Source organism: Centrocercus urophasianus, unplaced genomic scaffold (genome assembly GCF_019232065.1).
Source record: "Centrocercus urophasianus isolate 14NV4802_14NV808 unplaced genomic scaffold, USGS_Curo_1.0 seq_10, whole genome shotgun sequence".
Taxonomy (NCBI): domain Eukaryota; kingdom Metazoa; phylum Chordata; class Aves; order Galliformes; family Phasianidae; genus Centrocercus; species Centrocercus urophasianus.
Genome location: NW_024884142.1, coordinates 91,548,731 through 91,575,453, shown reverse-complemented (window position 1 = coordinate 91,575,453; position 26,723 = coordinate 91,548,731). Strand labels below are relative to the sequence as shown.

At 37.6% G+C, this 26,723-nt stretch overlaps 1 protein-coding gene across 7 annotated transcripts in view; it reads left to right on the top strand.

Moving 5' to 3' along the window:
* Positions 1–26,723, top strand: part of CDC42BPA (CDC42 binding protein kinase alpha) — a 153,193-nt gene that overhangs the window by 55,723 nt on the left and 70,747 nt on the right. For all 7 annotated transcript variants that reach the window (XR_006171413.1, XM_042834461.1, XM_042834646.1 and 4 more), the window contains 3 exons: positions 23,502–23,595; positions 24,346–24,546; positions 25,138–25,386. Coding sequence is in view for 6 of the 7 variants with exons in the window: in XM_042834461.1 (XP_042690395.1) it covers positions 23,502–23,595; positions 24,346–24,546; positions 25,138–25,386 (544 nt within the window). In the remaining variant the exon portion in view is untranslated. The remainder of the gene's footprint in view (positions 1–23,501; positions 23,596–24,345; positions 24,547–25,137; positions 25,387–26,723) is intronic.

Below are 26,723 nucleotides of genomic sequence, written 5' to 3'. Positions count from 1 at the left end.
ACTGTCTTTTGTCTGTACTGGGCAGTCTTGCTGTTACTGTTCACATTTCTCTGATTGGCTTCAGAGGAATGGATTTTTGGTATGTTTTTGTTGTTTGCTTTGTTCAAAGTTACAATTGGCTCTGGCTTGCTTTCTGTTCTTTGACGTTGTGGTTTTTCATCAAGGAGCAATACCTAGAAGTGCTTCAATATGAGATTGATGGTAAGCTGCAAACGGCTTTTCTGGAATATTTTGAAGTCTGCTAGTTTTGATGAAGAGCTATGTACTAATAAAGAGCTGTTTGTGATAATGCCTTTTGGAGAAGCCCAAGCCAAGTATTTTCCTTTATGGGTTTCTTGAATTTTGAAGATTTCTGCTGTATATTTCTGACAAACTGTTTCTGTGTTTGGGATGTAATGTGAAAGGCTTTGGTATTCAGTTTTAATTTGGATCTAGCGTTTCAAATGCATTTGTTAGTGAACTGTTGACATGCTTCTGTTACCAGGTGGAGAATTCCCCACATGCTACACAGACTGTTTTAACCAATAAGCCTGCAGTAGTAACTTTTCTGAGGAGAAAATCTCTCATGTAGGTGTAGAGTTTGGATAGAACTTGAAGTAGGATTGCAGTCCAAAACAACATACTAGTTTTTATGCCTGTGCATCTATTACTTTTGAATGCTTAACAAAAAAGCCTAAGTGAATTCTGTTTGTTTTGCCAGCGAGATTCCTATGCTTACAAACCAAATTCTAAATTTGGCATTTTGGCCCTTGGCACAAGCAGTCTGCACATTTCATTGTTAATACTGCTGTTAATACGATGCCTATTTCTAGGGGAATGTTTTGCAGAGATTAAAAACTTGGTGGGAACCTGAGTATATATTAAACAATCAGCCTCTGAAAAGTGACCCCTCTAGTATTAGCAGGATGTTTGCAAAATGTTAAAGCAAAAGAAAGGAACAGAACACGCATGTGAATGCTGCTTACACTATTGTACTGAAGGTTTAGCTCTGTTGCCTCATTCTTTCTGGGAGCCTGTTGCATGCAGCAAAGGATGCAAGAGAAATGAAAGGGAAAATACTATTTAAAAAAAGTTATGTAACAGCTGTGATAGCTGTATGTAGATGAATTGTCAATATCCAAAAAGTTTTGTACTGAATTCTGTGTGATGAGCTAGAAATTGTGCCTTAGGCACGCTTCTCTCAAGCTTATTGGGGGGAAAAAAGCCAACCATACAGTGAGATAGGAGATTGTTTTATTTGTAGGGTAGCTTTTTTTCACTTTAATTAGCTTTTAAAATTAATAGTCCAGTAGTCTCAACAGTAAGGTTTTGAAATAATTATCACAGTTTTTGTTCTGGTTATTCATTTCTGATCAAATAATTCCTGTGAACTAGTAGTATCCTTGTAGTATTTTACTTGATAGTTAAATGATGGCTCAGAATGTTGGCAATACAGCATTTCCTTTAATACACCTCTGAGCTTTTGCTCTTGTGATTACTGTATGACCTTGACAGCTCCAAGATTAGCTTTCAAAAGAAACTTCATGTACGTATACATGCAGGTGCTTGCGATGAGGAAGAAAGTAACTCTTATTTCCTTGGGAGTTTCGTTTAAGCTTCTGCCTACCCCTGATACTTTAAATGACTAATTTGAAATATTGAAGTCATGCTTCATTGTAGGCCAAGGTTAAATATTATCATGAGCTAGTTTTCTGCAAATTATACTGTCAGGCAAGGCAAAAGTTACTTTTATTTTGGCATCTATATGATTTATTTCGAATTTTACAGGTTTTGGTGCCTTTTTTTGATTTTTCAACTGAAAAAGCCTCTACAGGCATCAGTACTAATTTCGGTTTCAAGATTTTGTTGTTCCTAGAAATGCTTAATTCCTCATGGTATATGTTTAAAAGTTTTTATTTGCATGTGTTACCAAATACCCAGATGAAGGCTGAATTCTCTCAGCTCATGGTAGCTACAGTTATGCATATTATCTCACCTCAAATATGTTGAATTTGTTTTTTTGCATACAACAGAGATATAAAAAAAAAAAGTCTGCTTATTATTCCAATGGCAAGATAGGTTTCTATGTATTTTATCTATAGATGGAAGTTGAGGTAAGTGCTTCTTCTTGTCTAAATCCTTTTAAATTAAAGATAAAAAAAAGCCTTTAGAAGGCCTGCTTGTGCCACTAGAAAAAAAACAAACCTCACTTTCTTACTAAGAAAATGTTTTGGAAGGATTATGGAACACCTATGTTAATTATTTTTGTTGGTTATGTTTATGGGAGGAGAGCTATGACTGCAAGGCAAGCTCTCAAGTTACATGCATTTCAGATGTTCTCTTTTACATGTGAAAAGCTAGGCATGCAGAGCGTGAACATAACTAATTCCATGAGTTTTGTGAGAATCCAGTTAGTTTGATCAGTGTTTCTGGATTTCTAGTTGCCACTCTTCTATTGTGAAGCATTTTAGCATTCTGAATAGCAATACATTTATTTTTCTTTCCATTTTCTGTGTCAGTGTCCAAAATTTAAGTCAGGCTTCACTGGAACACTTGAGTTCTTAAAATGTAGAGCAGCTGAATTCTCAATGGAAGTGACATCCTTTTTGAAGAAGTATTGAACATAAGGGAATAACTCCATTAGAGGGGTGAAGGAGCTGTCTATTCACTGTCAAGCTTGCCTCTGCTTTATTTCTACCAATTCACCATTTGTTCTCAGTAAAAATCATCTTAGGGACATCCCTGAGATATTTACAGTAGCTAGCAGGCAGCTGAAATCTGGGAGTCTTTTTAGATACATTTTACTTTCAACTGTAAGTTCCAGTGCCAATGTATCCATTTCTGACTTGCTGAATAAGTGGTTTTCTGTATTCTGGGTGTATCCCATCTTTTCTGATCATTAATTTGCCTAAGTGGAAAATTTGGGGGTGGAAGGCAGGTCCAGGGAGTTAGCTGCATTGTGCGGTATGTCTGAGTTGAGTTGGCACCAAGAAGTGCCAAGTGCTGTGGCCTTTGGTAAAGTGAACTGTAATTGTGGGTTTGAAAGAAAGCAGCAGCATATTTTAGATGTTTATCAGACTTTGCAGCAGACGTAATGTCGAGCACACACATGAAGATGTCCTCACAAAATGCTGAGAATGAAGGAAATGGGGATAGAAAATTAAGGAAAAATAACATAAGAGTATTTTGATAGTCTGCTGAAAATGTATTACTTTGAACTGTCGTAGGATTTAGTTTTACATGGAAAACTGAAGGGCGAAGTTATTTTTGTGGGTATTTGGTAAGATAGTGTTGTCTTGCAAGTTACTCCCCTACAGAGGTAGGAGAGCTTCATGAGTCTATTTCTCTTTTTCTTTTTTCTCCACTTCTTTTCCTTTTTTCATCGAGAAAGGACTGAAAACAAAGTTCATATTTACAAACTCAGGGCTTTCATTTTGCTCCATGACGCCTTATGTTTCAAGTTCTGCTGGCTGTTGCTGCAGTATCCCTTCAGGGTGGCACCCAAGCTGCCGTGGGGACTGTTTGAGGCTAATGTTATTTGACTTGAATTTGCTGATAGGATTTCCTGAGGCGGCTGTGATGAACCAGAAATATTTGAAATAAAAGACCTATATATGCTTACAGTGTCTAGAGTGAGTGAATTTACTTTGCTGTGGAAGTCAAACAGTTTTGTACAATATTGTCTAGTGGAAGTGTTAATTGAAGTGAAATGTGTGTAATGGATGCATTAGCTACTGTGGACTCACATTTTGTGTTACTTGAGCAGAAGAAATTGAGAAACCCTAACTGTAATGCCTTAAGTGATGGTAGCCTTGAGTGGTCCTTTCAGCAGAGGCACTTTTCCAAACCCGTCTTTCTTCTCTCCCATTGTTCCACTCTCCCCAAGATCCAGGCTCCAAACGTCCCTTCGGCTCTGCTGAAAGGGCTTGTGGGGCTGTGCAGTGAACTGAATTGAGGACACTGGTGCAAGCTAGGAGTGACTTCACACTTTAATCTGGGTCAGTTTTCTAGTCTCTTTGATGGAGAAGGAGAGAATTATTTTAAGCTGAACTTGGCAGTAAAATCATATGTTTCTAACAGTGGCTTTCCCAACATCCAGTGACTGCAACTTGAGATATCTGAATATTTGTTGAATTAAAAATATAATAATAAAGAAAAAGAGAAACTCTTGGGGCTGCAGTTTCTTAAATGTACTTAGCTGCAGAACCCTCAGAAATAAAACTTTTTCCTTTCATGTCTGATAGCTCCCCACTAAAGTACATTCTGTAGTCAGTGGAGGAAGGCTGGCGAGGCAAGGAGCACATCCCTCTGTTCTTTCTGAAGTCCCTATCAGTCTTTTAGCATGACAACTATCTCTTGTTAGAAAGGAGACTCATAAAAAATAATCTTCTAAACATTTCTTCTTTACCTATGATTTTTTTTCTTTTAATGTAGATTAGTGTATCTTCTGGGTGCAGCTGCTTCAAAGGCAGATAGATGAGAGCATTCTGTTAGCAATTATGGAATCCTGTTTAGGAATTGGATGTGGTTATCGTAAAAACAGAAGCATGCGAAACTGCTAAAATTGAAAATGAGAAAGATGGCTGGGAAATGGAACTTGATTGAGAAGAGCCCTTTTAAACCACGTGCTTTAATGGAAAAATTCTTACTGTAAAATATCTTCCACTGAATTATAAAAAAAAAAAAACAAAAAAACTCCATATTTAAAAACAACAACACAAAACTAACAACAACACTTAGTCTTGCCTCCCAAGTAAAACTGTTTGTAGCAGGGCTCAGTGGATACCAAATGTAGTGGAACTTCTGAAGAGACGCTGCGACTTCGAGCATAAAAATTTGTCATCTGTAGTGGTCACAGAAGAAAACTGTCCGTATTACAGCTAACAGACCTGAGATGTGAACTTTCTCAGTGCCTTCTGAAGATGGAGGTGTTTTCAGAATTTTGAAACTTCTTTTGAAGACAAACGTTCCCATTTGTAAGCTGTTATTATGTGAGTGAAGCTATAATTTTACACTCATTCTTTTCTGATTATTTCAGACCTGGAAACATTTTTCTCCTTTGATATCCAGAATCAATAGTAGGAAAGTAAGACAAAAACAGTTTTACTGTTTGTGAATTTTTAGTCCTGATGACTGTGGTTTGAAGGGTGCAGTTAGCTCATTGTTTGGTGACTGACGACAGAGTTGGTTGCTGTTGCTTCCATTGATTTTGTTCTTGGTTGGAAGGTTCAGAATGATTCTGGCAGGAATGAGCATGACGGTTACAGCATGGATTCTTCTCTGGAGGTTTTTGCTATGTTAGAACTAGGCTAGCTATCTGTTTTGTCTTCTATAAACTTTGTTTGATTTGTTGTTTAATGGTGAACCGAGTATTTCATACTACCTCCCTCAATACCCTTAAATTTTCGTTTTATTAATACTGTGTAGTACCCTTCTTTTCCTTTTCAGTAAATGAAAATATCCTTGCATGAAATGAAGGAGTTTGATTCTTGAGAGGCAGTTAAGGAAATGCTGTCCAGATAAACTTCTCTGCATTGATGCTATCCTACAGTGAACATTTGCCCGAGCTGTTCTGTTGTTAGAAGATCCTACACCACATTCCTTTTTAATAATGACAAAATATTATTAGCTTATATATTCTTAAATGAGTTAAAAAGAGGTCACTTAATATCCTGCAAATTAGAATACTGCTTACAAAGCAAATGCTTGAGTAGGGTTGTGAGTGGTTCTGTTATGGAAGGCTTCATGGTTGGGGTCATGGAAGGAAGACCTTGTACAGTTTTATTGGGAAAGTTGTGTAAAACTCTTTATTGACTCAGGTGCTGTGATGTTTATGCTGTCAGTTGTTCTTTATTAGCTACTGGGAGTCAGCCTTCAGCATTTCCTCATGCAGCAGGAAACTGATACTGTAACTCAGTAATTTTCTGTTAGTTATTGTGTGTAAAATCCAGGAAAAGGGTTTTGGAAAGGGGCAAAACAGAAAATGCCGCCTAGAAGAGGAAAAATGGGGAGGAAGTCTGAAATTTCATCTGAATCAGATCTGGTGTAATGGTGTCAAAATTATGTTTTCCTGTTATAGGAAGTTGAGCATTTAGCACAGAAAGGAGGCTGCTTTTACACTGCTCTGTCACAGCTCTTTTATGACTCTGCTTAAGTGTAAAGGCTGAAAATTCAGGCCTTAAATTTCTGCCTGAGGTGTTAAAAAATGATTCGTTTCTTTTCTCTTCAAGTGATTGCTATGAGTTGTGCTTTTTCTCATGTTGAAAGAAAATACTTCACATGTGCAACTTGCTTTGAAGACTTTCAGTAAAACTATCCTTTATTCTTAATGATGTAGTTGTGGTGTGTTTAAGCAAGCAGTGCACTTTTTGTTTTTATCATTATGTTTTAAGTTTGGAGGTGTTTTTCTGCCAAGCTACTGCAAGAGTTACTGGGTTACATTTAGACTAAATGATTTCTTCTGGTACAGCTTCTGGCTACATTCTTCATTCAGCCTGCTATCAGGGATTTTAGGGAGGTACTACAGTGCTTATTTTATCTGGATCGTACTTTCAATGTGCTTTTTGTTTTTAACAATGAAAGGAAAAAACACATATAGAACTATTCATATCTTACATTCATTAATAAATGTCGGTGTAGTGGAACTGTAGATGTACATTCAACCTTTATTCCTGCATGTTTCCTTGGTTTTCTGGTGCTAGAAAGATTCTCTTACGAGTTGAACCCACCCAAAAGCACTCTGAATGGCTTATGGGAAGAAAGCCTTCAGGATGCACTTCTATTCTTTCCCTTCATTTCTGTTTTGTAAGAATAATGCGTTAATTATTTTCAGGTTTTTTAAAAAAATTTCATGGTTATTGCTTTTGTGTGATTTAAGCATAAATGCCTATTCATTAAAGAGATCTTTTGTACCACCTGAGGAGTCATTTCTACAGGCTATAAGCTATTTTTATGTGGAAGCAAGGAATTCCAATTTTTATCTGTAGTTCACTGATCTTTCAGAAAAAGAATATTCTTAAAATCCACTTGAGATGCCAGAGATATCATAGACTAATTGAACACTTGTTTTATATGTTACATCTTGGTATGCTGTGTTTATACAAGCACACTTATACACAACTAATCATATTAAATATTTTGTAGTCCTGTGATATCTTTGTTTAGCAAGCTATTACCAGAACTTGTTTCTGACTGACTTATCTTTTACATCAGAAACTTTACACTGTCCGCAGTTGAAGGCTGAACATATAGAATCATCAAATTTCCTGAGGAGGAAGAGACCCACAGGGATTATAGAGTCCAATTCCCAGTTCCACACTGCACCACCCAAAATCCAAACCCTATGTCTGAGAGAGCTGTCCAGACACCCCTTGAACTCTGGCAACTTGGGGCTGTGCCCACTGCTCTGGGCAGCCTGTTTCGTGCCCTCTGCCCTTGGTGGCAGAGCCTTTCCCTAACCCCCTGACCCTTCTTTGACTCAGCTCTATGCCATTCCTTTGTGTCACCAGAGAAAATGTATTTTTTTTCTATGGACTTGTATCACAAAGCTGTTTTTTGTTTTCAAGAATGTGAAAACTGAACAGATGTCAAATTAAATAATGAAAACATGGTTGACAGTGACATCTATTGCCTAATGTACTCAAAAATAAATTGTTGCAACTCTGACATAAGCATTAATTTGCTTATTTTGTTGCTTTAAATCATAGTTCGTAGAAAATGTTTGCCTGAGATTCCATATTACTAATGTCATGATTGCTTTTGGTGGTTAAATGCACAGGAGAGTTGTGAATACTGAAATTTGTAATGTTGTTGATTCCTATTTGAATATCATAAATGAGAAGAACTTGTCTCTTACAAAAAAAAAATCAAAGGGATTCTGGAGATGTCAAGGGCAAGAAATGCAGCAATTGTTTATTGTAGTGTTCAGTGTCAAGCTTCATTCTCACAGATTTAACCTGGTTTAACCTGGCAGGTAACTGCACCACGCTGCTGTTTGCGTACCACCTCTGCAATGGCATGAGGGTGGGAATCAGAGAAGATAGAACTTGTGGGTTGAGATAAAGAAAGTTTAATAGGACCAAGTGGAGGAAAAACGGAGCCTCTTGTGCTCTTCCAGTTCCTCTCTGGTGGAGTGGTATGAAAAGCTGAAAAGTCCTTAACTTAGTGTAAGCATTGCTCAGCAACAACTTGAAATACCAGTGTGTTATCAACATTGTTGTTCTCCTAAATCCAAAGCATGGCATTATATGAGCTACTGGGGGTTGGACTTGATGATCTCTGGAGGTCCCTTCCAACCCCTACAATTCTGTGATTCTGTGATACTAGGAAGAAAATTAACGCTATGCCAATCAAAAGTAAGACTTCGTTCAGATAGCATCAATAATAACTTCATCAAGGTTTGAAATTATATTTGCATTAGTTATTAAGCAGAAGAACTCTGAATATTTTTACCTGCTGTACAGTACCATGCAGAAGGTCAGAATTAGTCCCTTTGGTAGGTTTTATTACAGAGCTTGAAAGCTGAATGTAGACAGAACAAGAAGCTGAAAAAAGAAATGGGTCTAGCTAAGAGGAAAAACATGATTAGCCCAAACAATGCAACTGGTATATTCTTGTTAGTTTCTTTAAATAAGTATTCTCCCATAATAGTATGCTTAGTTAAACGTGTCAGTAGGTTGTTGTTTTCGTCATTATTATTTTATTGGGTCTTACAGAAGCATGGAATCATCTAGATTGGAGAAGACCTTCAAGATCTTGGTAGGTCAGGTTGATGGTTGGACTCCAATTCCCATCACTAAATCATGTCCCTTAATGCAGCATCCAGAATTAAATACCTCCAGGGATGGGACTCAACCACTGCTGTGGGCAGCCCATCCTTATGCTTGACCGCCATCTCCATGAAGAAATTCTTGCAGATGTCCAACATGGCATAGCTTAAGACCATTTCCTCACAACTTACTGCTTCTCACTCTAGAAAGGAGACTGATACCCTCCTTTCTACTTTCTACAACCTCCCAGTAGCTGTAGAGAGTGATGAAATTCCTTTTCCTTTGCAACAAGGACTTTAAATTATGTGAACTGTAACTGCAAGTGAACTGTAGGGAAAAAGCCACAAAGATCCTCAGAATTCAGCTGGCTAGATGCGTGCTACTTGTTTTGTATTTGAGCGTTTCTTGAAAAAAGATAGCTGAATCACCTCCAGTCTGATTTGTTTGCTGCTGGAGTATTTCTTGTGAACAGATCGAGTTGAATTGAATTTAGATGCAGTTTTGAGATGCAAAGGATTACGTCTTTATTTTTTCTATATATAAAAAATTTCAAGCTAGCTGATTGTTCTTCAGTGATAATTTTATATCCGCAACTACATTCATTCAAATCTGTGTGAGGTTTTTTCTTTACTGTATTTAAGAAACATCAGATGTTGTTTTTCTACTGCTGTATCTAGGTGGTACAATGTTTTGCTCTAGACTTAAGAAAGATAATTTAGGCTGATGTTTTAGGCAATGTTTTCGTTTATTAAAGGAACAGAGTATTCACTTGTTCCATCTATTTATTACAGGTTGTCTCCAATTGAGTACTAAAAATTCAGTATTTAAAGTGTCCTTTGTTTTTCAGTATTTTTCTTTAAATCTGTGAAAACAAATCTTTAAGCATGTGGGCAACTTTTCTAACTTTTGCACGAAGTGTTGTTTATTTGTATTTTTTATTTTAGAATATTGTGTTAATTATGTTGATTATGTTGAGAACTGTGAGGGGGGAAAAAATGTTTCTTTTTTTTTTTTTTTTTAAATAAAAGCAGTGCTGGAGGCCATTGGCTGCTGTTGGGTTTGGAAAAAACCCTCCTGGTTAGAGCTTAAGGTACTGGTTAGGAGTGATCGATCACTCCATGCTTTTGAAAGCGAAGGGAGCTTTTACCGGATTTTCACTTCTTGTACTTTGTTTTTTATTCAGACTTTTCCTGGCACACGTGGCCAAGGAAGGCTTTTGACTACCTCTGCTAACGTATACTGCAGTAAATCATGCATACGTGTATCTGGTTTACACTCCTGTTTGCCATTCTTGCCACTCTTGCTTTGCAATTGGAATTCTAGAGAGAGGAAAGGCAGAGAATGATTAATATTGACATAATTCAAATCATAAGTATAAATACCAACTCATTCTATATAAAAAGCAAGTGTTAAAACTGGTTAAAAACTGCTTGTTAATATGAGTTCTGAAGAACACCTGTAACATTACCTATAAACAAGGACTGAATGTCAGTCTCCTTGTTAGCCAGTAGATGCACAGTAGGCAACTAATTCTACTTAAAAGACAAGCAACAATGAGATTAACTATAGGTTAAATGACTGAAAATAGCAACTTTGATCCCCGAGTGACCAGCTATTTAAGTAGAAGAGGAGATGAGAAGGTAAACAAACATGGGAGTAAGGGAAGCAAAAAGATTGAAAACACGAGTGATTTCTGAGAGTTGTGGGTTGTGGTTTTGTTTTTTTTCGTACTTTTGAGTATTCTTAAATAGTGTTTGTGTGAAGATGGTGTACTCTGACTATCCTTCAATAACATGAGTTCAGCTGCAGCTTTCACTTAGTAGCTGCAGTTCTTAGCATGAATGTCTTTAATGCAACACTCTCACAATTTATGTATATCAAATCAATAATGCTTTAATTTAATTAAAAAGTACTGTCATAGTTTTCTACCATATATTTTCTCACTGTAACTTTTCAATATGTATTGAGCTAAAGATGACGGACCTTGGTTCACTCTGTGGTTTGCACCAAGACAGGCTTCTGATTCACCTAGCTGCTCCAGAAAATTTGTTGCAGTTGGACACGTGTCACCTTACCACTCAGCTATCTGCACAGAATGCTTTTTTCCCCCAGCATTTGAAAGACTTCAGGATTCTTTCTGTCAGGCTTCTAACTTCTGCAGGTCACTACTTCTACGATATCAAATATGAAAAAGCATACTGGGAAAAAAAAACCATAAAATTGACTGCTATTAAAATAATCTCAATAGTCAGTGTAGGAATTTGAAACGCATCTCACATGGGTCACAGCCACCTTGCGTGAAGAGCTGAAGTGAATTCCATGTCCAAGCTGTGTAGGTCAGAAGTCTGTTACTTCCAATGTAAGTTTGTTGTCAAAAAGTAAAGTACCCGTACTGTCTCAAAATAGCAAAACGAGCAAAAATCTTGTTCAGGCAGTAAAGCCTTTTCAGATTGGCACAGCAGCTTTCTAGGAGTCTCCTGTTTCTACCTTGGGATCCTCCTGGATCAAAAATAAACCTGTGTGCTTTTCATGCTGAATTAACTCCGAACAGCTGAAAAGCTCACGTAAAATATCCATGTAAATGTATCTCAAAAGATTCCTTGGCAGCCTCTCTTTCATTCAGACTGACGAAGGCTGTTTCTGTGGGTGAGGATGCTGTGCCAGGTATGGATGCTGTGATATGGTGCGGTAGGTATTTCAACAGGGTAGCGCTGCGTTCCTGGTCAGCGTGCTCAGATTCAGCAGCTGGGCGTGGTGTCCACTTCTCATCTGTTTAAAATGTATGTGTATGTAATTTGGAGTCTTAAATGATGTAGTAAAAAAATTACAGTAAGAGAATGCATTGTAGTGGAGGTGTGTGGATTTGTATCTTCCTTCATTTGTAGATTTGTCATGCATTTGGAGCCATTTATTTCTCTCTGGCTGCTGCTGATGGATGTGTGTTTCTCTCTGTAGACTTTGTTGGGTTTCATGAGAGGGTAGTAATAGTAGTAATGGAGCTACTTATCTGGATACATAATAACACACAGGAGAAGATACAGTCTTTCTCTGCTTCTTTCTTTTCCCTTTGCAACTGCCCACCACTCTGTGACAGTCACTTGTTTTCTAAGTAGAATTCTCTCATGAGGTTTTTTTTCCAAATAATCAGAACGTAAAAATAGTACCGTATTTGCAATACAGTGAAGAACGTGATCAAGTTGTGATGGGGAAGCAGAAGAGATTATCCTAAATCTAATTTTATTCTTTCAGGAGTAATAGATTCTTTGCTTTCCACTGTTCTACATTTTTAATTGCTGACTTTGACAGAATCTGCTTTCCCGTTGGCATTTAACCTAAATGCTATTAATTTAGGACACATAAGTGGAAATATGTATTTTAAAAAAACAAACAAACAAACCATGCTTTTCTTTGTTGTTCTTCAGTAGCTTTTCCCCTGACCCTACCTTTTGCTCAGTAGGCATTCTGAACAACGCTGACTTCTGTTGAAAGAAGAGGGATCGCGGGTATCTATGTAGCTACTGAATATAGCTTCACTGGATGAAGGAAGAAGGAAAAGGATCTGTGCAGTACATTAAAGTGGCTGCATAGCAGTGCTATTTTCTGAAACATTCTTCTTTCTTTTAGGCAGCCTTAAAAAAAAAAAAAAAAAAAAAAAAAAGGAAATGTAACTCACACCAGCCTAGGGGGAGATCAGTAAAATACATAGGATGCAACAGTGCTGCTTCATGTAGTTGCAACAGCACTAGCAAGTGTGTGATGTATAGACTTGTTTTCGCAGGATGGCATTACTTCTCAATGTAAACACTTTTAAAAATTATTTTAGCGTCCAGAGTTTACTTCACATAACCCAAGAATAAGAAACAATTACTTTATAAACTTTGTAATTATTTTTTGTTTTACATGTCTTTAATGTACTTTCTTCTATATATCACCCCTACCCCTTGATATATTTTTATGGCTTGTCACGATTTTTATTGCCACCACATAAGTGGAAGGGAGAGGGATAAAATCAACCTCATATTAAGTCTGTATATCCTTAGTTTGGGAAAATGAAAGGCATCCAGTGTTCTCAAAACTCATTTATGTACAGTCCTCCTTTTCTGTTGTCTCTCAATCTTTTGTGTATTTGTATCTACGCATTTCTTCCTGGAGGAAGATGAAAAAGGTTTGGGGTTGCTGTAAGGTGCAGCATGGACCCAGCAGGGTAGTTTGTTTCTTCACCAGTCCCAGAAATTTTCTACTGATTTGCAACTCACATCTTGCTTCAGCTTACAGATATTGCTGATAATTAAAAAACACTGTATATTTGTCAATGCAGATGTACATGAATAAAAATACATGTTAAAAGCTGTTGTATTGTACAAAAAATGCACCTTTTGAATGAGATTTCTTCCATAAGTTACTTGGTTAGTATCATCAATGCATTTAAAAGATGTGAAAAAGGTTTTTTGATTGTCGTTGTCAAAAACAATCAAGCCCTCAGATAGTGTTGTTTAGTTTACTCTTAAAATTATTCAGTGCAATCAGATGTCTCAGACAAGGTATGGTTATATTGAAATGCAGAGAGCAAAGATTATCCAAAATGAGAATCAAAAGAAAGTGTTTATCTGCTTATAAATATGTATTAATGTTTTCTAGTATAGGTAGTAATTTACAGTATAGCAGCTGGGCATATTCTGGATTCCTTTTTATCCTCTTCTTTCAGGATTTCTTTGGCAGATGGCACTCACAGATGGACATAACATTCTTAAGGAGCTTACTCTTTCTACTTCTTTACCCTCCAGTAACTCATGATACTATTAGAAAACTAAAAGCTTTGACATGAATTAGCCTTACTTAGCAGACTTTAATTTTTTAATCTTTAGAATATGCTGCTTGGCAGTGGTGGTGGAGTTCTTAATCTGTTTACTTAGTCCTTAGAAGCCAAAACACAATTCTGATAGAGTTGGGTTGGCAAAACTTAGCGAAAATAGTGTTTTTCAAGTATTTTTGAATAGTCATTTTATTTTTGTTCCTAAATTGTGGGAAAAATGGAGGATACAAAAGAATACATGTCAGCAACCCCAAAATAGCTGTCAGTGGAAGCTCTCGAGTTCAAACAAGCTACCTGGTGTTCTGTTGTAATTACACTGAAATATTAAGTAAATAAACCTAATAACTTAAATTCGGTCAAAGTTGTTTTTATCAGCATTCATATAAAGCTGTTTTTAGCAAGTATGTTTGTGTATCCACCTAATAGTCTGTTACAACAAGAGCGAGTTGTGTTAAAGCTTGCTTAACATGCGCTTGTCTGATAGTTATTTGTCTATCATGTGCTTAGTGTTGTTTCTAATATTCATGCAGCTTTGGCCTTGAACACGAAGGCTCTAATTATCTCAAGTGTTTACTCAAATGGTCATTTTCTCTGATGAATGTAATCAGTGTGGAGTTCCTGTTGAGGAATGTGAAACTATAAGTAGAATGATTGGATCCAAAAAAAGCATTGTGACAGCTGGACAAGTTAGAAATGCCTTCAGCTAGGTCCTCCACTTTTACGAGTTAGTAATTTGTTAGAAAACTGGAAGATAACAGATGGAGATAAAGAAATGAAGTCTTTATGAAGCGGAAAATGAAGTGGAAAAGTCTTGTTTGTTTTTTTTCCCCTAATAATATGTAAATGAAAGTTCTTCAACTTCTCTTTCTCAAACACTGTGTAGTCTACTGTAGTAATACCTCTGGTTCACAACCCATTTATTTGTATTTCAGGGCCCTTCTGGTGTAGTCTAACAGAGCAATCCATTCCCTCTCATCACTTTTTTTCCACAGAGGCCTCTTAAAGTTATTGCTGTGTATTCAGTGTAGACATAGTTACTCGATGAATAAAGGTATAAAATAAGCGTTGCTTTCAACCTTCTCCTGGGAAGTGTTTGGGTTCTGCAGAAAAAAACCTGATGTGTCTTGCTTGTACCAGGGGCCCTGAGCCTAGTTAAAGTACTCCAGATGGAGTCTTGTGAGGGCAGAGTAGAGGGGGACAATCCCCTCCCTCTCCTTGCTGGCCACTCCACAGCCCAGGGTACCATTGGCCTTCTAGGCAGCAAGCCCACACAGATGGCTTGTCCTGCTTTTTGTCCACCAGGACCTGCAAGTTCCTCTCCACAGGGCTTCTCTCACTGAGTTCTTTACCCAGTCTGTACACATATGTGAGATTGCCTTGAGCCAGCTGCACCACCTTACACTTCGTCTTTTTAAACCTCATTAGGTTCTCATTTAACCCTCTTTCAAACCTGTCCAGGCTCCTCTGGGTGGTATCCTTTCATTTGCTGTATCAACTGCACCACTGAGCTTGGTGCACTGAGCGCTTCCTGAAAGTGCTCTCAATCTCGCTGTCTGTGTCATTGATAAAATTATTGAAGAGCACTGGCCCGAAGATCACAGAATCACCAAGGTTGGAAAAGACCTTGAGGAGCCCTTTGTGAACCCATGCTGCTGGCTAGGCCTGATCCCTTGGTGTGACCTTTAAAGACAGATGTAATAAGGCATTCAGAACCTCTGCCTCTTCCTTATCCTCAGTGGTCACGTTCCCAGCCTCATCCAGTAAAGAATGAGGATTCTCCTTAGTCCTCCTCTGACCCTTAATGTATTTGTAAAAGGGTTTCTTGATTCTTTTTATCCCAGCGGCCAGGTTGAGTTCAGCCTTTCTGATTTTCTCTCTACATATCTTAACTTTTCTGTACTCTTTCTGAGTCACCTGTCCCTTCTTCCATAGGAGGTAGATTTTCTCCCCAAGTCTTAAGAATAGCTCCCTATTCCCGCTGATCTTCTTTCCCGCTAATTTTGCGGCTCAGGGGGCAGCCAGCTCCTGCGCCTTTAAGACTTTCTTCTTGAAGAGCGATCAGCCATCTTGGACCCCTTTACTCTCTAAGAGTGAAGCCGAGGGGATTCCCCCTACTAGCCTTCTGCATAACTCAGAGTCTGCCCTCCAGAAGTCCTGCTCCCCCTCCTGGCTCCACCAAGAATCAAGAACTCTACCATTTCATGGTCACACTGTCCAAGACAGCCCCTGACCTCCACATTTCCCACCAGACCTTCTCTGCGAGCAGCAGGTCAAGCAGGGCAGCTCCTCTCGTCAGCTCTCTTACCAACTGCAAGATGAGTCACTGGAGGACAGACACCACTTGTGATTGGCCTCCACCTGGATGTACATGTGTTGACCACAGCTTTCTGAGATTAAGAAATAAGGATATAGTTTAAGACCGTGTCAAAGGCCTTGCATGACTCCACGTAGATGGCATCAGTTGCCTTCTCTTTGCCCACCGATGCTGTCACAACATCATGGCAGCCCACCAGGTTGGTCAGGCACAATCTGCCTTGTATCACCTGCTCATCCTTCATGTGCCTGAGCACAACTTCCAGGAGGATCTGCTCTGTGATCTTCCCAGACACAAAGGTGAGGCTCATCAGCCTTCGGTTCCCCAGGTCTTCCTTCTTTAAAAAATGAGGGCAAATTGTTGCGCAGTGAATTTCAATACAATTAACTCTTGAGTCAGGTTGAAGGTGAAGTCTTCAGATATGAAAAGCAAGAGGTACTGGGCGATGCTGCGGCCATAGCTGGGGCTGCTAATATTGGAGAGAAACCATATAACAATGCTGGGTTTCAACAGAATAAAACAGGTAGCTAATCTGTTAATAGTATTTAGTACGAAGTGTCAGCTTTTCCTGAAACTGCTGTGTGAGAGAAGGACTGTTTCAAGGCAACAGAGTTACAGATCTTGTGATTACCATACTTCTGAGACAAAAGAAGACATGTACTCTGTGCCCTGCTGCAACTGCTGCTTGTGTTCTGAAGTCATGCTTATTAGAATAATCTTCTATAAAAGCAAGAGTTCTTATGCAGAGAAAACAGGGAAAGGATCAGCGGTGTGGATGGCAGCTTGTTTTGCAATGGTTTGAGGGCCGTCCAGCATTTGTTATTTTTCACAGTGTCAGTAGTGTCAATGACTAACCTTGATTCCTGTGTGTTTTGGGGTAAGTAAGGGTTTTATGTTTGTCAGGCTTTAGAGCAGGAAAAAGGAAATTTTACAGTTGAGCCACTTTTATAAGCCTGTGTGCTATTAAATGTCAAGACATGATCAAGGCAATTTTGCCTGTTTACCTGCCAGATACTTGCGAAGTTTAGAGTTTTATGAACTAGAATTTCCAGAGCAAAAATGTTCAGGTTACTAATGCTGAGGCTGAAGGCATGTTCTCTTAAGCCAATAGAACTTGGAAATACGTTTTCTTCAACTATATGCAGTATCACGGTGATTTAAGTTCCTGTTTTTTCTTCCACGTTTGCTTTGTATATCTTTCAAAGCTTTTATGCCTTAGATTTGCTGCATCCCAAGCATCCCAAGAGACTGTCAAAAGTAACTAATTAAAGTATTAGAATTATCTGAGAAGCATGAAGATGCAAAGCTCTCAAGCTTTTGTGCGTGAGTGATTACTTGACGATGCTTCTGTTTTAAAGATCAAATATTCAGTTCTTTACACGTGCCTTATTTTGTGTTTTATTACCTGTAAAGTTTTTTGGTCTGCAAGACAAGTAAACAGATTTACCGCAATATTCTAGCCTTTTTTTTTTTTTTTTTTTTTTTTTTTTAAATTAAAAAAGTATTTTTCCCAAAATTTTTTTTTTTTTTTTTTTTTTTTTTTTTTTTTTTTTCCAGTTCCAGTGCTTGGTAGTCAGACTATTTCATTTCAGTTCCATATTTTTTTTATCTGAAATTTTGTTCAGTTCCAGAATGTGTTGGCTACTTGAGTTTCTATGCCTGAGATTGTTCTGCCATAAGGAAATGAAGGCATTACTAGAAAAGCAACTTAAATTTTTATTTCATAGGTGTTTAAAATAATATCTGTAAATCAGCATTGTAAGGTACTACGTTTAAAATGTTTCTAAAATGACACACTGCCTTTCTGGTTTCAGTCTGTAAAACTGACAAGGCAGTGAAGATATTGGTTAGGCATGCAAGACACTTTACCTTGATATGTCATCTAAATCCTTAGCAGAATGATGGTGTTTAGCCTGAATGTGAGAATTTTCTCCTTGGCTGTCTGGTTCTGACAGTTGATTAGCATTTTAGATGAAAAATAATAGCTACAAGGAGTAGCAGCTGAATACTAATCAGAAGGAATTTTTCGAGTCATTTATTTTTTGAGAAGAAGAAAAGCAAGTGGATGTAGGCAGTTTCTAAAAATAACTATGCTTATTTTTGAACTGTTACCATAGTTGAGATGGCCATTATTTTGAAGCGAATAGATTTACACAAAGGTCACAGGGAGATATTTTTCCTAAGTAAAAAACAAAGCTCCTGTGACATGATGGTGTTATGTAGTAGAGCATTTATTTATAAGCCAGTAACTCCAGTCAATTCAGTTGCTCAGGAATGAGTATTAGTGCCTGAACAAACTGAAGATGTGTATGCGTTGGCTGATGTACACATTCCTTGTTGTTTGTCATTATTTCCTTTATTAGCATTTGAAAATACATAAAGCATGTTGGATACACAATGCTAAATACTGCATTGTGTCCAGAAGACTTGTCGGAGTGGCAGAAGTTAGATCAGTGTAGAACTGTAGAGAAAAGGGAAAGGACTTGGAGAGGTTGATAATTTTCCACTGCTGCAAGGCGAGATGAAATTGGAGTGAAACTGTTCTTGAAAGATATTTGTCTAACCAGTTCTTAAAAAAATACAGTGATGGATATGATGAAATTTCCTGAAGCAATTTGTTGCAGTGTGCTGCTGTCATTATTGTGCAAGTGCTTTCTCATGTCTAATTTAAGGATCTTTTGTTGGAATTAAAATTCTTCGCTGCTTGCGTTGCCCATGCTCGGTGCTTTCAATCTTTGCATTGTATGTCTTAAGAATATAATGCAAATTCTCTGCGCTAAAAGAGGAAATTAGTAGCTTCTGCATCTGCTAAAAATGAGGTAATTTCTCTCAATCTGGTACTCATCTAGTACTTGAAACCTTGAGTTCAATATTATGTTTCATTTAGTCTTGGAGTGTGACTAAGACTGTTTTGCTGAGGGTGTGTAGTGGTATGAATACAGAATTGCACACACCGATCAGTAAGTACAATCGTACACCTACACTTTTGTCATCCTGGTTCTGTTGAGCTTCCCTAGTAATTGACAGGAGTCTGTCCACTGGCTTTAATGAGATTTAGATGAATCTCCTGCTGCAGAGAGTGATGAGATTGTTTTAACAGAGGTGAATTCCTGGGTGTTCCTGGAACACATACATAATGATTTATTATCAAAGCTTCATGGGAAAACAAAGGAGTTTTACATTATTAATATACTGCTTGAGAAAAAAAAACAACCCAGAATGACCTCACTGCAAGCACTGCAAGTTCAAAATGCAGTTGTTGTTTATAGCATTTCTTTTTAATGTGGTTTCTTCGCTTGTTAAGACATATATCCTGAAGTGTTTTGTGTTAGTCTTCAAGGCTATGCACATGGCCACTGTATCATTTTCCTTTTGGAGCTTCAGTCTGTCTTCACGTGAAGCAGGTTTTGTTTAGTATACAAACATGATGCAACTGTTTGGGTGCAATGCAAATTATAAGGTTGTAATCAAAGTTCTTTAAATGATTTTGAAATCAATAGAAAGTAGACGCTTTCTGGATTCCACCCAAAGTGAAGGAGTGTTTGTTTAGGAGAAGATGCGGGAGAGTCTTGATAAGAGGAACGGTTAATGAAGTACGGCGTGTTCCATATTCTCAGGGTGTTATCTTGTGCAGCCTATCTTATTGGGATTACTAAAGAATAACTGCCAACTGTCTGAATCTAATTTGGCTCAGTGCACACTGGTCTCTCTGCCAGATGGAGTGTATTTCTAGTTTTGCTCACTCGAATGTAGATAAAGTTTAGTTGTCAGAATATGGCAGCTTTGATATAAACTGGCTCACTGTAATGGAAAATAGAAATAAGCTCCTGGATGTCAGTGGCTGTAGATGTGACTGAAAAAATGAATCAACTGACTAGCATTCCTCATGGAAAGTGACCACTTGTTTCACTCCGCGATTCTAAAGCAGGCATTGCAGCTATTACATTGCTGAATGCCTTAATACCTGCTGAATACCTTATGCTTCACAGGCACCATATTTTCTCCTTTCTTTTTAATATTGCCAAGAACAAATGTCTTCATTTTTATTTTTTTTTATCATGGATGTGGCATTTCTGTGTGAGGAGTGCAGAAGAAAAGCTTGTCAGAAATAACAGAAGGGATTGAAATAAACTGCTTGCAAAACCTGTCCTGGCTAAGAATAACCCTATGTTTTGAAGGAATTTTGGATAAGAAGTCCAGGTATATTGACAGTAAAATCTTGGTTTGGCTTTTTTTTTTAGGAGGTAACTTGATGGAGAGTGATATTTCTCCTCAAAGAATGGATAATAATAGCCATATAATAATGATATTGCTTTTTAATTTCAGTTTATGTTGTAGGAGAATTTTCTTGCATAATGAACATGTAATTTACTGTGATATTCTCAATTAGTAATATCTTGTCTGGTCCTTCTTTGCCAGCAGTTACACCTGAATCTATTTTTTTCATCTCCTGTACTTTGGTTTTAATTGGTAGTATGAAAGAAGATGCTGTTCATCTGAAAATAATATAACCTATTTGTTTTGCATCGCCCTCAAGATTACATCTTGGAATGTGTGTGATCGCTTTAGAAGAGTGAATTCATTTCTGTATTTTTCTAATGTTAACATTAGAAATAAAAAAATGTTCTCCGAATTACCACTTTATTAGCCAGTGTCCTAAGATAAACTAGGAGCAGTGCTGTCGAATTACTCCTCCTGTTTCAGACAGGCCCACTTCTTTCTTCAGGCTTAGCTGACTCTGCAATTGTTGCATTTAGAAACTCATGTAGACCTTTGTTGTCTTTTCAGTTCTAGTGCTTTTTTAAGAGCTTATCTGTGTTTCTGAGGACAGTCTATTAGCATCTGAAGTGTTCAGACCAAGGAGAACACGTCCTGCTCTCTTGCCCCATCTGTCTGCCTTTTGTTTGGATTATTTACAGAGGAGGAGTCACCTTTTCCTCCATTTCTACCTGATTATTTTTGTTTTGAAAATAATAGGTAAATAAATTGCAAATGAGTAACAGAAACCAAGTTCATTCTGTATCAGTACTGTACAGTTTCTGAGAAGAGTGATCCCTACTGATTGCAAGTTCTTCTATGCCAGAAAGGTTTTTATCACATAAAAGCAAATGTGTGGGCCTGTGAGTTGTTCTGTTAGCAGAATCTTTAGTATTGGCTTACGCAGTTGCTTCTTAACAATTGTCACAGTTTTTGCATTAAATATCACTCTATTTTTTGGGTAATTTCCTTTCTCTTACCTGTTCTTCATCTGTGAGGTTGCCCATGAAACAAAATTAGAATAGAATGGATCAGTTGGAAGTGTCCTTCAAAGATTGTTCCAAGCTCCTGACCCCCCTCAGGGCTAGCCAAAAGCTAAACCATGTTTTTCAGGGCACTATCCAATTTGCTCTTGGGTTCTGACAGGCATGAGGCGTCCACCACCTTGCTAGGAAGCTGCTGTTTGACCACCCTCTGAAGAAAGAAGTTGTTTCTCACGTCCAACCTGATTTAGCTTAAGATTATTCTGGAATCCTTGCTTCCTGTGCTATAGACTTGGAGAAGTGCTTATTGTCTTGTGAATAACTGGGTAACGATGATTCAGTGATTCAGAGAATGGTGTCGATGAATGTCAGGAACAGATATACTTCGAAATCTCAAAATAATCAGATAATTTATGTTGGAAAGAGCTTCAGGAGATCATCCGGAATTTCAATATGCAAGACCTCTCAATTTAGTATCAGAAATGAATCCAGGAAAAAAAAAAATGCATTCCTGTTATTTCTTTTGTAACTGGAATGTTCTATGGGTTTAGCAAGTCTCAGAGGGAGTACTTTGTCATGGGCCTTACTGAACAAGTGAAATTCTACCCTTATTAACAGAGAAATCAAAATAAATGGCAATAATCCCAATGTCTGCTATAGTATCATTTTAGAATTTTGTTTATATTAACAGAGTTCCTATGTAAAATGTTTGAGTTTTAATTGTGGCTTAAAAAGGTAAACTTATTTTAAAGGGAATTTAATGAAGTCATCTGAATAAACAAGCCAAACTGAAGAATGAAAAGCTCGTATTAAACCAGGAAGTATTATGAAGTTTGAGGAACAATTCTTTAAAGATTTAGAGTAAAGCATAGTTATTAATTTTTGGAATAGATTCCATTAAACAACTATAATGGCATCTAACAACTGCAGGCTTTAGTGGAGATACAGGGTTTATGACATTGGTTTCCCCCATAATTACCTCCTTCTAACTCTTCAGTTACACTGGCAGTAATTACTCCCCTTCCTGCTGTTCTCTGCTGGGGCTGATAATTTTCCTAACTCTCCCTTTGCTTATAGCCTTCCCTGATCTGCAGGTGCCAGCAATTCTTGTCTTTCAAACTGTATTTCAGTAATGTAGTTCAGCTGAATTCAGAATGGTTGTTCAAAACCCATACCTCCTATTGTAAGAGCTGTAAAAATTACTCCGTTAAAGTTACTGCTGAGCCTTACAAATGTGGCTGTGCAAGAAGTACCTGTCTTCTGAGCGCTTCCAGTGTTTGCACTCTTGTTCTTGCATGGTGCAGACCATAGAGTGGGCTTTTTCTTGTGTTTTTTGCTGCTTTGGAGTTGAGGTAGGAGGAAGACAGTTTGGTTTTATTATAATAATTACTATTATTATTTCTCTTGGGAATATACTAAAAGATAGAGCATGGATAAATGGAGTCTTGAAAGCGACTCCTATTTCTTTTTGGTTTGAACTAAGTCCAGCTTCTAAAAGGAACTCGATGCGTGTTTACAAAGTATTTAAAGCTGAAGTTAGATTGGGCTTGCATTAAGAGAGCTGCAAGGTTGCACATCGCTTGTGACCTGGGACATGCTGGCGTGTTCCAGCTCTGCTTCACACTTTCTGCATCTTCTGCGTGCTGTCAGTTCTGTTGAGTGGGACAGTGGAGGGCATAAAGTCTGGAAGGGTTGCAGCTTCAGTACAAAACTGAGCCGCACTTCCTCACCCAACTGCATGCGAACCACGGGCGGTCAGGTGCCCGAATCAAATTTGAGTTATAATAAAAGTATTGCTTGGAAGAGACAGGGAAAAAAAAAAAAAAGTGAGGTGTAGTAACAGCTCTACCTTGTAAAATAAGGATCTAAGTTCAGTGCCAGATGAGAGATGTGAATTGTTGCATATGGAAATATATGTGAAAATATTTATTGGAGTAAAAGCCTGTTAGAAAACTGCTGGCTTAATTAATATGGAGTAAGCATAAATCACAAATTGCAGAATGGGAAAGCTGGGAAGGGTCTCCTTTATCAGCGAGTCTAGTGATACAACAAGGAATAAGAGCTTTAAACTAAAAGAGGGGAGATTTAGATTAGATGTTAGGAGGAAATTCACTCAGATGGCAGTGAGGCACTGCTGCCCAGAGCTGTGGGCACTCCATCCCTGCACCAGACCTTACTGCAGTTAACATACGTTACTTGATTTAATCTACTGGTCCTGTCATGAAACACCCTTGGTGTAAATTGTGTTACGTAATTTGATTGTCTATCATCTGCTGATTTTTTTTCTTTTGTTCTTCAGTGTTGAGTATTAATGATTGAGCTGTGTATTATGCAGTAGATTTTCGTGTTAATTTTGAAATGTGTTTTTTTTGTTTGTTTGTTTGCAGGGATATTAAACCAGACAACATCTTGATGGATATGAATGGCCATATTCGATTAGCAGATTTTGGTTCTTGTCTGAAACTGATGGAAGATGGAACGGTAAATGAGAAGGAGTGATACATTCCTAAATGCTTTATGCTCAGTCCTTTGCTAGCCTATAAAATATGTGTTAATAAAGAGAAAAGGTACTTTGTTGTAAATCAAATAGAATTATAGTGGTATTGGTTTGCAGCTAGCCTCAGCTCAAGATATGACTGTGTGCTGTTTGAGCTACTGTATTTTAAAAGCCTTTTAGATGTGTGTAGTCAGTTCATTAATAAAGGGATGCTGCGCTATCAGTACTGCGTAGGTGTTTGTTGATGCATCATGAATGAACAGCTTTGAGCTCTGAGCTCTAATTTTTTACTGGAAAAGGCATCTTTTGTATAAGCAGGGCAAGATACGGTTCTTGTATCATCATCATGTTTCAGTAGCATATTTAAACTTGCACAGTGTCTAGAAGGTAATGCTGGTGGTGTAAATTCATGCCCCAGAGTGTTAAAGAGTTTGAATTTATGTGGTTACTTAAAATATAATTAATGAATAACTTGAGCCTAAGCATTGGCATTTTGTTCTTTCTCTGTTACTAGATATACATAAGAGTTTCTTGAAAACGTATCCTTGGGATGCTTTTAAATGAAGTGTCTTGAATGCTTTAATATTCTGGTATAAATTTAGAGCCTTCTTCTTTTTTGTTTTGTTTGTTCTGTTATAACCAGAACGTTAGGTTAAATTTAAACACGTTGCCATGAACAGTAGCGTCTGTAATGATGGAGGCTGTTCTTAGTCTTGCAAATGTAATTTCTACAGGTTCAATCTTCAGTAGCTGTTGGGACGCCAGACTACATCTCTCCAGAAATCTTGCAGGCCATGGAAGATGGAAAAGGGAAGTATGGGCCTGAGTGTGACTGGTGGTCCCTAGGCGTTTGCATGTATGAAATGCTTTATGGAGAAACACCCTTTTATGCTGAGTCCTTGGTGGAGACCTATGGGAAAATAATGAACCACAAAGTTAGTGCATTTTCTCTTTCTGTCTCTCTCTAAGCTAAATTTCATAAGCAGTAGGGTAACTTGGAGGCATATTTTAAAATGATTTTTTTAATGTAATAATGTTGTTAATGTTCATTAATGTAGAGCATAAAATGTTTCCACATAAAGAGTTTATGGTTATGGTTTGCAGATGGATTTGCTTTGGGATAAAGCAGTTCAAAATTAAAAATCTGGATTTTGCAAAACGGCTGTTAGTTCACTCACTGGAGTGAGAATTGGCTGCGTTGCCTCGCTCCTTTTGGGCTGCTTTTTTCTGTTGGATACGTTGGTTGGCTTATGCTGCAGAATCTTAAACGTTCTTCCACCTGGAGGCAGCTGTAGAATCCAGTGGTTTAAGAGCAATTCAAATAAACAAGAAAAAGCGGAATACAAAAAAAATTCAATAGTTTCTATCCTTTGGGGAAAGTCTTTTTCCTAGAAACCTTACTGTTTATTTTTAATAACTTGAGTATTTGCACATTTATTTTTCTACTTAATAATTATCACTTGGAGGGATGACTTTTCCAACTTCTACTTGGTAATAAACTATTTTCTGTTATTTTAATCTTTAAGGAGAGGTTCCAGTTTCCTGCTCAAGTGACAGATGTCTCTGAAAGTGCAAAGGACCTCATCCGAAGGCTAATTTGCAGCAGAGAGCATCGACTTGGACAGAATGGGATAGAAGACTTTAAGAACCATCCATTTTTTGCTGGGATTGACTGGGACAACATTAGAAACTGTGATGCACCTTACATCCCAGAAGTCAGCAGCCCCACAGATACATCGAATTTTGACGTGGATGATGATTGCTTAAAAAATTCTGTAAGTACAGAATTAATGTTTCGGCAAATCTGTTTTTGCATTATGCTTCAAAAATACATGTAAATGGAAGTTTATTTTTTTGTGTTTGTTATGTTCTGCACAAATAGCAATCAAATGCAGCTTTGAAGATCCTGTATGAGATGCACATACATAATTTGGAAGCTGATGCTCCAAGTATGTATTTGTAGGGATAATTTCAGTTAAAAATTTTGAAGTTGTAATAACCTTACTTCTGATGTATATATTTTATTTGCAGTGACAATTTTTTGGGTCCAGGTTGCATAACAAATATATTTTATGTATATATTCACACCTACGGGATACTATTTCTAGTGGAGCATTGCAGATACTTGTATTTTATTTGCATAATGCATTGTATTGTAGCACTCTATTTGTAAATGCCCATCTCTCTGCCAGATTTCATTTCAAGTCATACTGACTAAAATTTTTTCGAGGTTGTTTTCTGACTTAGGTTGAGCTTAGGAAACTTTAGGGAAAGAGTAACAGCCCTTATTTTCAGGACAACCATACAGTAACTGTAATCTCAGTAAGAAATAAATAGTTCTACCTTCGCTAAAAAAATTTTGCAACTGATGATTGTTAACAGTCCTAGTGTTTCTATGCCTTTAAATAGGACCTTTGCCAGATGGTAGGGATTCTAGCATCTGAGAAAAGCCTTCTGTTCTCTCTGCGGAGATGCATTTTTATTTATTGAAGGATGCAGAAATCTGTTATTTGCATATGAGGTTGGGTTTTGTTTTGTTTTGAGAAAGTTACACTTTTACCATTTCTTTTGACACCTTGTACCTCAGGACCTCTGAGGGAAATAGCTTTATGCACTGCATGGTAGAGGATATGGTACGTTTTTGCTTCAACGATAGGATGTCGTGTTTCGTCACCTCAAATTCTTCATGTGTCACTTTGCAATGTTTTCCCATCCATCTTTCATATGCATCTTCTGAGGAAGTTTCACCTACTTGTACACTGTTGTATATTCACCTATTGTACATTGTATTCATCTGTTGTATGCTACAGATGTGAGCATCATAGAAAAGCACATGAGAATTATTATTTTTTAATTCATTGGAAGGTTTGAATGACATACAGCAAATGAGGAATGCCCAGTACGGAAGGTAAAAGGCAGCTTTGCAAAGCCATGGTTGTTGTTTTTCTACCTGGAGGAAAGAGACAGTGATTGCATGGAAAACTTATATGCATGACAATGATTGTATGTTAAAAGTGTGCAAGAGGACAAAACAGTGTTGTCCAGGCAGCCTGAGTTGTGTTGATTTTTAGCTTTTCACTGTTCCATTTAGTACATTTATTGACATTGGCTT